We start from the raw sequence: 9,572 nt of genomic DNA on the forward strand, positions 1-9,572 counted from the left end.
CCGGTGACCTCTCCTCCCTCCTCCCCTCCCAACCTGTCCCTTTCACTCCATCCATTCCATCTCCAGCCCTGCCTCCTCCCTGCAATTTACTTCTTCCCTGTAATCCGACTCTGCCAGCCTTCCTGCCCTGCACCCCTCCTTCTCACTTCCCCTGTCCCTGTCCCTGTCCCTGCCACCAGCCCTGCCCCCCCTCTCTCTGACCTTCTGTAGCCACCTGTCCTCCAGCTCCCGCCCTGGCCCTGCCTTCCCAAAGTCGCCTTTGTCAGGTCATGACCCATCCCCTGAGAACAAACCTCAGATGATCCCCCAAAGCTTTAGAAATCATTGTTTCTAAATCAGAGCCTTCTTTCAGTATCTAAGAGGTAACACCATACCATCAGTGTCTAGCCTTAACCGTTCCCCCCAGCCATTCTCTCCCCCCACCTCACCAAAGGGCCCCATCCAGAGAGCCCCCCACCCCCGCATCCCTCTTGGGCACCTGCATGCACTGTCAGCCAGGTCTGGGCCGTGGTCCCTGACGTCCCCCTCCCCCTGTCCAGCCTAACATGAGCTTCCTTCTAGCACTCATTCCCATCACCCAGGCCTTCCCTGGGAGCACTTTTCAAGGAGCAAGAGACCAGCATACTAAGCCTGGGAGAGGAGAAAGGGAGGAGGAAGGGAAGGGCCAAGGTCCAGCTCGTTGCAGGACATAGGAATTCTGAAGCACGTTCCTTGGAGCAGCCTGCCTCCCGCTGAGACCTCCACGCGAGCTTCCGGGGCAGACAGGAGCACTGGCCTAGGAGAGGCACCCCCCCAGAAGAAGCCCTGCCACGCCAGCTTCCTGCACCCGTGCAAGTGGCCTGAGGCCCTGGCCTGCAGGACATGCTGCCTGTGACTCCCTGGCAAGTCAGGACAACATGTCTGCTGGGGCTCTCCCCACCTGAGGACCCTCAGGAATCCAGCTGGACACCGGCTTGAGTTGAGCTGCCCAACAGAGCTTCCTGTCTGCCAGGAGGGCAGTTTGTTTTGGGTTGGAGACCATAGCCCTGGCCTGGATCCAGGAGAGACGAAGGCATGGGTTCTGCCGTGGTGCGAACAGAACTGAGAGCCTGCTGGACCCCTCCCTCCTGATCCTTCTGGCCCCAGGCTGCTCCCAGCCTTCCTGTTCTAGCAGCCATCAGCCTGGCCAGGGGCCATCCCTGGGCCCTCCCCACTGCAGGAAGAGCCTGGGTGCCAACTCTTCCCCACCCACCACCCTCCGAGGCAACCAGGATTGGACAAACATCGCACATGGCCAGCACCCTCCGTCCGCCCTTCTGCTCCCCACATCAGCTCTCATGTCCCCCAGCTGCTGGCCACCCCGAGCGCTCACCCTGCTCCCCCGCCCCCGCCACCATAGTCCCTCACCACAGGGTCAGCAAACTTTTTCCAGAAAGGTCCAGAGATTACATAGTTTAAGCTTCTCAAGACTCGTGTGATCTTCATCACATGTTTTTTTTGAAACAACCCTTTGAACATGTCAAAACCATTCTCCGCCCGTGGGTCTGCCAGGCCAGGCCTTACCACTTAGCTGCCCTGCCTCTGAGGTTCTTTTGCCCAAACACCTGTGGCCCCGCTGGAGAGTCAGGTTTCGAGGGCTGTCCAGGCCCTCCATGGTCCCGCCCTCCCCTCACGGAGGGGCGGGGGGGGTGGCATCCCTCCTGCCCGGTGAATGTGACCCCCCCAACACTCAGCTCCGGCTCCTTGCCCTCCTTGCCCTCTCAGCCTTCAAGGCTGGAGAGAGGAACACACTGGGTCTTGATGCCGTGGAGCAGCTCTGTTTTTAAGAAGAGCAAAAGGAGTCTATGAAAAAGGCATTAACCGGGTTCACCGTCCCCCGGCACAACTAGCTCCCAAGCAACCAAATGGAATTTTCCCAACTCTGAAACAGTGCCGGTGGGCAGAGAACAAAGAAATGAGGATTTGTCCTGAAGGGAGGCCGGGAGTTGTTTCCCAAAAGTTAGATGCCAGCACACAAGTGTCAGCCTGGAGAAACCGTGCCCAGGACACTGAGGCCACAGCAGACAAGGCACTGCAGCTGCTTAGCTTCCCTGTCACTTGGACCCCAGGGGCGTGTCCTGCTGTGCTAGACCCCCAAAACCCCGTCCCTTGCCTCGGATGCCGTCACATGCCTGTCTGGGCTGCCTGTTTGACAACCTCTGGGAAACAACCCTAGTGAGCTCTTGCTCTCGAAACCTTGCCTTCCTTCATGGTAGCTGAAGGAGTTTACATCCTGACTCAGGATCCTCTGCCTTCTGGAATATTCTGTCAGCTCTACCATCATTCCCTTCCCCCTTCTCGAGATGTGCTTTCGTGCCTGCCCAGCCCGAGAATCCCCCTCTTGTTCTGATGAGAGAGCCAGTGTTAGATGCATCCCACAAAGCACCCAGAACATGCTCACGGAGGGGCTGCAGGCCAGCGACTGCCTCCCTTTCCTCCCTGGAAAATCGCAGGCAACCTTGCAAAGCCCCCCGGGCAGTTGTCCAGTGGTTCTCTGAGAATGCCCATCCCAAAGGTCTCACGCCTAGGCCTCTGGCCCATGCTGCTGACCACGGGTCCCCTCCAAGTGACTCTTGCCTTCTTGTCTGCCCATCCGTTCTGTCTCGACCGTGCTCTCTCCCAAAGCACGATGTCACTGCAGACACAGGTCCCTGCGGTCCTGCCAAGACGTCTCCAGACCTTGCCAAGTTCCTGCACTTCCTCTCCGCCTTTGCTTTCTGATGCCTTCTGGACTGCTGTTCTGAAGGGTCCTTGAACCAGACCCAGAGGCCTTGGCGATCATTCTCTGCCAAGAATGGAGGGCGCAGGGGACAGCTCACTGTGGCTGGGATGCCATAGGCCAGAAAGGACTTGCATTCTCTGACGGGTTCCTACATCCGGGAGCATGGGAGAGGGAGCGCCTTAGACACTGCGCCCCCCCCCCACCGGCTTCAAGGATATCTGGTTGACCATAGCCCAGAGTAGGCCATGAAGGCTTTCCATGAGCACAGGATGCGGGGCCCGTTGGATTTCAGAACGTTCTAAGACCCTCCCACCTGGAAGCCCAAACCCACCAGCACAGCAAGATGGTGACAGACACCCTCCCTCTTCTCCCAGTGGCCTCGATGTCCAGAGCAGGTTCAGCTGGGGATGAATTAGCCTTTGGAAATCTGCATCGTCCCAGGGCCTGTGCTCCATCTGCCCCGAGCCTCCCCCCTCAGGACAGTCCCCGTCACGGGCCACCTCCACAGGCCTTTGCCCAGCCCCTTCCCTTTAGCTCCAGAGAAGCTTGCTCTCGGCCCCAGGCGAGCCGGGGCTCAGCCCGAAGACCCCTCCTGCCCTCCACCCCCTCCCTCCTGCCTCCACCCACTCTGTTCTACAACTGTTGACAGTGCTGAAGTTTGGTTTCTTTCCTGCAGGGCCAGTTTCTTACGCTGTTTCTTCTCTCTCTTTGTCTCTGTCTCTGTCTCTCTCTTTCTCTCTCTCTCTCCTTCCCCACCCGCCCCCACCCATGGGGCCTCCTTGCTTCACCCCGGCCGGTGGGCTGCCCACCCCGGGCAGGGAAGGCCGGATGGTGGTGCTATCCTTGGTCTTAGGGCTTTCGGAACAGGATGACTTTGCCAATATCCCTGACCTGCAAAACCCAGGAACCCAGCAGAACCAGAACGCTCAGGGGGACAAGAGGTACGAGCACAGGCGAGGGCCTGCGGCGGCGGTGGCAGCAGAGACGGAGGCACGGAGCAGCCGCCTGCCTCGACCGGCCCGGCTGCTGGACGAGGCGGTGGTGCCTTCGGTGGACGCTGGAGTGGGAGGCCAAGCCCCCCTCCCCGGCCGGTGCCCTCGCACACGGCCACCTTGGTGGTGTCCCTTGGGTCTGAGGCCCCTCGTGGCTATCCTGGGACCATTCTGGATCAGGCCTGCTGCCTGGCATGCTTGCCCTGGCCTGGAGCAAGCCCAGCCTCGCCTGTCCCATCTTCCTGCTTGGTTCCCTCTGCCTCTCTTTCCATCTTCCATCTCTATCCCCACCCTGGCCGGAAATCCCTGTTTCTCTGGTGGTTGGCGGGCGGGGGGGATGTCAGGGAAGGGACACCAGCCTGTCCTCCCTCATCCCCGCCCCCTCAACCTCCCTCTTGCCTGGAGGTCCTGTCGGGCTGCTCGGTTGGTGGGAGAGGAGCCTGTGGGGGGAGGGTCTGGGGTGTGGGAGAGTCCTGGGGTCCAGAAAAAGCCAGAAGGGCAGCCCCCGAGCCCGGGCACCTGGAAGAGGGAGTCCAGGGAGAGGCCCGGAGTGGCCGAGGCAGAGGTCACTGCTGCTGGCCCTCAGGCCCTACAGAGGCCAGGAATAGCCTGTTGGCCACTGCACTGGCCAAGCAGTGGCCTGGGCATTAAGACCACCGTAGCCTCTGCCATCAGGAATTCAGGGAAGTGTCTCCTGCTGTTCCTTGTCTCTGGGAGGGGGCAGGGCATTGCTCATGGGGAAGGGGAAAGGGCTGGAGGTCCCGGGGCTCAGGCAGCATCGAACAGTGGGGGCCACTGGGTGCCTGGTTTGGGCACCTGCCCCCTCCTGCCCTTAGGCTGGCTGACCGTACACCTGTAGTCTCCAGGATGGGAGGAGGGCTTGTCACCTTGGCCAGGTTGGCTCCCATCAGACCAGAGGCCTCTGCGAGAGCGTGTGGCCTCATAGCCAGGGCACCTGCCTTCTAGCTCTGGTCCCTCCCAAGTCTCACTCTGCAACCTTGGGCAAGTCACAGTCCCTCTCTGGGCCTCTGCTTCGTTGCCTGTCTGAGGAGGGACCGGACAGGGTGACCTCTAAAGAACAATCCTTCCAGCTCAGACATGTCAAGCTTCTCAAGAGGAGAATGGCCCTTGTGCCCTTGGTCTGGGACATGTGTCAGATCCTAAGAGCTGGGCAGGGACTGTGTAGGGATGAGCGGCCCTAAGGCTCATGAAAAGGCCCTTAGGGGCAGGAAGGGGCTGTCCCAGGCTGCTGGGCACAGGTTAGGGAAGGGTGGCTAGGCGGAGTTAGATGGCTGGCTCGCAGGTCACTCTGGTGGCCTCTGGAGACCAGCCACCTCACTCTCTTCCCATCCCAAGTTTGCATGTCGATGGTGGGCAAAGCTGCATGTCACTGGAAGGTGGGACCGATTCTTTCACTCAGTGGCACTGACGCTATCTGGCCCTGAGCCCATGTCTAGGGGCATGAGGGGAGTGGAGCCTGCCACCCCCAACCCGTCTGGGTCCTACCGGAGCTGTGACTTCCTGGACCAGGACCTCACAACCGGGCAGCAAGGCAGCCAGAAGGCACAGGGAGGGCTGGGGGCCACGGGTGGGGCGAGAGAATGCAGAAGGTGGGAGGCCCTGAGGACCCTGAAGTTCTGAGCAGCTGAGGCCCCTGCGGGAAAGGTGCGAAACGCGAGGAAGCAGATGCAAGCTGGAAACGAGATTTCACATCCCCCATGTGTTGATTAACCGGCTCCATTGTCACCATAGCCAACTTTTACCTCCCTGTCGACTGGGTCTCACTCCACATTTTCACATGCCGACCCTTCCGATCCATCACATCAGCTTGTCCCCTGCTGCCTGGGAAAGGTGGGGTGGAGGTGGAGGCCGAGCGCCCCGCCCCCACCGGCCTGGCTTTCCAAGTGGGCACAGGCCAGCCCACCAGCCGTGCCCACCCATCCCAGGAACTCACTTCCCATGGCCGCTGGGGTGTCTCCCAGGGGGTGGGCCACCGTGGGGTCCAGCATCCAGTGCTTCCTTCCCGGCAGACTCCCCCTTCAAAGCGTGGCATCAGCACCTTTCCCCAGGCACCAGCACCCTGGGGTGCCACCCCCTGGGCTCCTGGGTCCTCAGGCCATGGAGTGGTGGCTTTGGGCCAGGTGTCCCCCTTTGGCCTTTCCCTCCAAACCCAGGGTCTGCCCCAGCCCCACCCTTTCCCTCTCAGCTGAACCTCTGGCCTGATGTCTCTGGAAGAAGGGGTGGTAAGGTTGCCGGGGGGGGGGCAGTCCACTTGGGCTTTTGGCAACAGCCAACAGTGGACACAAGCCTCGTGGGACACAAGGCTCCATGGGGGCGGGGGTGTGGCCACTCCGAGTCCCAAGCAAGGCGGGAGTGTGTCCAACAAGCAGCTGGAGGGTCAGTCACTGCCTTCATCCCCACGATTCTTGGTGTCCCCAAAGCCCCTCCACCCAGGATCCCCCAGCCTCTGGGTCTCAGCACAGAACTGCAGCGCTCTCTGGGCCTGGAGGGAGGGAGGGAGGCCCAGCGGCCCAGGCCCCCATGCCCTGCCATTCCATTCCACCCTCACTCATCTGCCCCGAAGCCACCCCATCATGCTGTCCGCCATCCTCCCGCCATTGCTCCTTGGGATCCAAATGGTTTCCACCGTGGCCCACCCCCACCCCGAGTGGGGGGCGGGGCAGGGCGGGGACCAGGCCACCCCCATTGCTCTCTTTGCTCCGAAGCCACCATGTTCCTCTGTCACAATGTGTGTCCCCCACCTCCTCTCTGCCTCTCCTGTCAGCCGCACGCACCTCCCTGTCCCCTCGTCCACCCGGCAGCCCCCACATGTCTCCAACTAACTTTTCTTGGCTTCTCTCTCCCTCTATCTCCTTTCTCCCATCTGCTCCTCACAGGGCTGCCCCGGGCCGGTGACAGGCCCCTCGGCCTCCCCCTCTGCCTCTGTGCCTCTCGCCTCTGTCTCTCTGTCCTGTGACCTCCGACAGCTGCCGTGGCGCTGACCATCTTTCCCAGATGCTTGGCAGCCGTGCCGACGCTGTGGCACGGCCACAATAACTCTGACTTTCTCATACCTCCAGCAGTCACCTCGCGCTCCCCTCCCGCCCTCCTTCTAACCTGACTTCACCTCTTCAGCTGTGTTGGTCTCCTCTCCCTCCCCGTGCCTGTCTGCGTGTGTCCGTGTGCGTGCGTGCGCCGATGTGTGTGCCTCTGGGAGGGGTGCCCCATGTGTCGCCAGGTGGGGCGGGCATTTCTGTGTCGTCAAGGCAAGGCCGGGCTTCCACAGCAAGTGTATCGCGCATCTGATCATCGGGACGTCTGTCCCTGACACCGCTCCCTGCATTTCCTGTTTCAGTGTGCTCCCATTCACATGCACACGCGGCATGCCTGAATCTCCCCGAATGCATTTCCTCTCTGGATCTAAGTGTCCCTGTCACTGTATGTGTGTCATCACGGCTGAGCTGACTGACCTGCCCGTGGCACTGTCTCCTTGCACCTCTGGGTGTCTACGGGGCTCGTGTACACACGTGTGTGTGTGTGTGCAAGCCTGTGTGTGTGTGTCTGTGTGCTGTGTGTGCACCCCCTGCGGTGGGGTCCCGGTGTCTCCTCTCCAGGGCCCGGCATATTCCACGCATGTTTGTCTGTGCCTGTCATGGCCGCCTGTGTGCTGGTGGCTGGTCCCTACCAGAGGGCCGTGGCTTGTGTCCGGCCCTAGCGTGTGGCTCCTGGTGTCCGTAGCCCTGTGCTCTCAAAGCTGCTCTGTTTTAGCCTATCCTGAGCCTCATGCTGCCAGTCCTCTGTCACCTCCTCACTGCCTGCCCCCAGCCCTCTTTCTCCTCGTGGGACGCTCCAGCCTGGTCCCGGGCAGGCTTTTCGCGCCCCCTTCCTGAGACCCAGCTGAACGGAGCCTGGGCTCGCCACCCAGCTCCTGGGCCAGAGGGCCTAGCACCCTGGGAGCCGGGTGCAGACAGGGCTTCCCGGTGGTGCCCGTCTTTCTGTGACCCTGGTGAGAGCCTTTTCCGACGTGCAGTGCTCAGAGTCGGATGGGGGTGGGCACTGGGGAGGTAGGGGTGAGGCTCGCCCTCTGCAGCACGGGGCAAATAAGCTCCATGAGTTTGCATTCAGTAGAGCTGAAGATTGAGCTCTCCGCTGCCATGGCCATGCCACAAATGCTCCATTGTCATGTGTGGCTAGCAGCCACTGCACTGGACAGCACAGATCTGCGATGTTGCCGCCGCAGACAGTTCTGCTGGACAGAGCTGTGTGGACAGCGGTCTGGACCCCACCTGGCCAGTCTCATGTCCAGAGGGTGGGACGAACACCTGTGCGCTCGTTCAGCCTGAGCAAACACAGGTGGGGCTTCAGAAGACAGACATTCTGGGTGTGTTTGCAGAGGTTAATGATGCGGAGAGGCACCTAGACACTCCACACCATGGGAGCCTCTCGCAGGCCTCCCGTTCTAGGCTGGGGACAAGTAGGCAGGATCAGGCCTCTGGGAGGGGCAAGTTCGAGACCATCTGTGCAAGTCACCAGAGGGTGGGGGGTTTCTGGGGAACAGGAAGGGGGAGGCATCCCCAATACAGACTCCACAGGGCTAGCTAAGCCAGAGTCACTTGGGACAGAGGTCGAAAGGAGGATGGGCCCCGAGTGCTGGTCTCCAGGGAAAGCCAGGCCTCCCTGTGGACGAGAGTGACGCTCCTGCCAGCCTGCAGAAGGTGGTGTACTGCTGGGGTCCTCAGAAAAGGTCCTGCCACGCCAAGGCCAGGCGCCCAGCCCAGCGCATCTCCCAGCCTGAGCTCATCAGGAATCCCCCTACCCCAGGTTGCCTGCAGGAGGGAAGGCGGTGAACACAGCCCCGGTGCCGGGCCAGACGCCCCACGATGAGTCTGACCGCCGGACAGAGCCACGCTCCTCCGTCTCGGACCTCGTCAACTCCCTCACCAGCGAGATGCTCATGGTGAGAAGTGGGGAGCCTGTGCCCCGTGGGGGTGTTGAGCAGGGAGGTTGGGGATAAGGGGATAGGGAGGGGAACGTGTGGAAGCGGGAACAGCATGGGAGTGGTTCGCTCGGGCCTGGGTCAGAGGTGGCCAGGAGAGCTATAGGCCCAGCATGGTGACTGCTCAGTTCTTGGTGACTGAGCACACCAGGCCTGGGTTCTTTTCCCTACTCTTTCACTGAAACGTTCTCTCTGTGCTTCTGTTTCCTCATTTGTCAAATGAGAATAAGAATTTCTATTCTCGGCCAGGTGTGGTGGATCACGCCTGTAATCCAAGTACTTTGGGAGGTCAAGGTAGAAGGATCGTTTAAGACTAGGAGTCTGAGACTAGCCAGGACAACAGAGAGACCTCATCTCTACAAAAAATCAAAAAACTTAGCTAGACATGGTACAGAGCGCATGTAATCTCAGCTACTTGGAAGGCTGAGATGGAAGGATCGCCTGAGCCCAGGAGGTTGAAGCTGTGGTGAGCCGTGCTCGTGCCACTGCACTCCAGCCTGGACAACAGAGTAAGACCCCGACTCCAAAAAAATGTTTCCATCCTCCTTTGATCCCCTTCTGGATTGAAAAGGGGCCTAAGGCTGGGCGCAGTGGCTCAAGCCTGTAATCCCAGCACTTTGGGGGGCTAAGGGGAGAGAATTGCCCCAGCCCGCGGGTTCTAGATCAGCCTGAGCAATATGGTGAGACCTCGTCTCTACAATAAATAAAAAAATCAGCCGGGCGGGGTAATGTGCGCCTGTAGTTCCGGCTACTTGGAAGGCTGAGGCAGAAGGATTGCCGGAGCCCGGCAGGTCGAGGCTGCGGTGGCCGGGAGCGGCCACTGCACTCCAGTCTGGGCGACCGG

At 60.7% G+C, this 9,572-nt stretch overlaps 1 protein-coding gene across 1 annotated transcript in view; it reads left to right on the forward strand.

Moving 5' to 3' along the window:
* SYT7 (synaptotagmin 7) overlaps positions 1-9,572 on the forward strand; it is a 38,852-nt gene that overhangs the window by 15,164 nt on the left and 14,116 nt on the right. The window contains exon 4 of the mRNA XM_021707558.1: positions 8,554-8,689. Within this exon, the coding sequence (XP_021563233.1) occupies positions 8,554-8,689 (136 nt within the window). The remainder of the gene's footprint in view (positions 1-8,553; positions 8,690-9,572) is intronic.

Source organism: Carlito syrichta, unplaced genomic scaffold, assembly GCF_000164805.1.
Source record: "Carlito syrichta isolate Samal-C Ts95f unplaced genomic scaffold, Tarsius_syrichta-2.0.1 Scaffold120490, whole genome shotgun sequence".
Taxonomy (NCBI): Eukaryota; Metazoa; Chordata; class Mammalia; order Primates; family Tarsiidae; genus Carlito; species Carlito syrichta.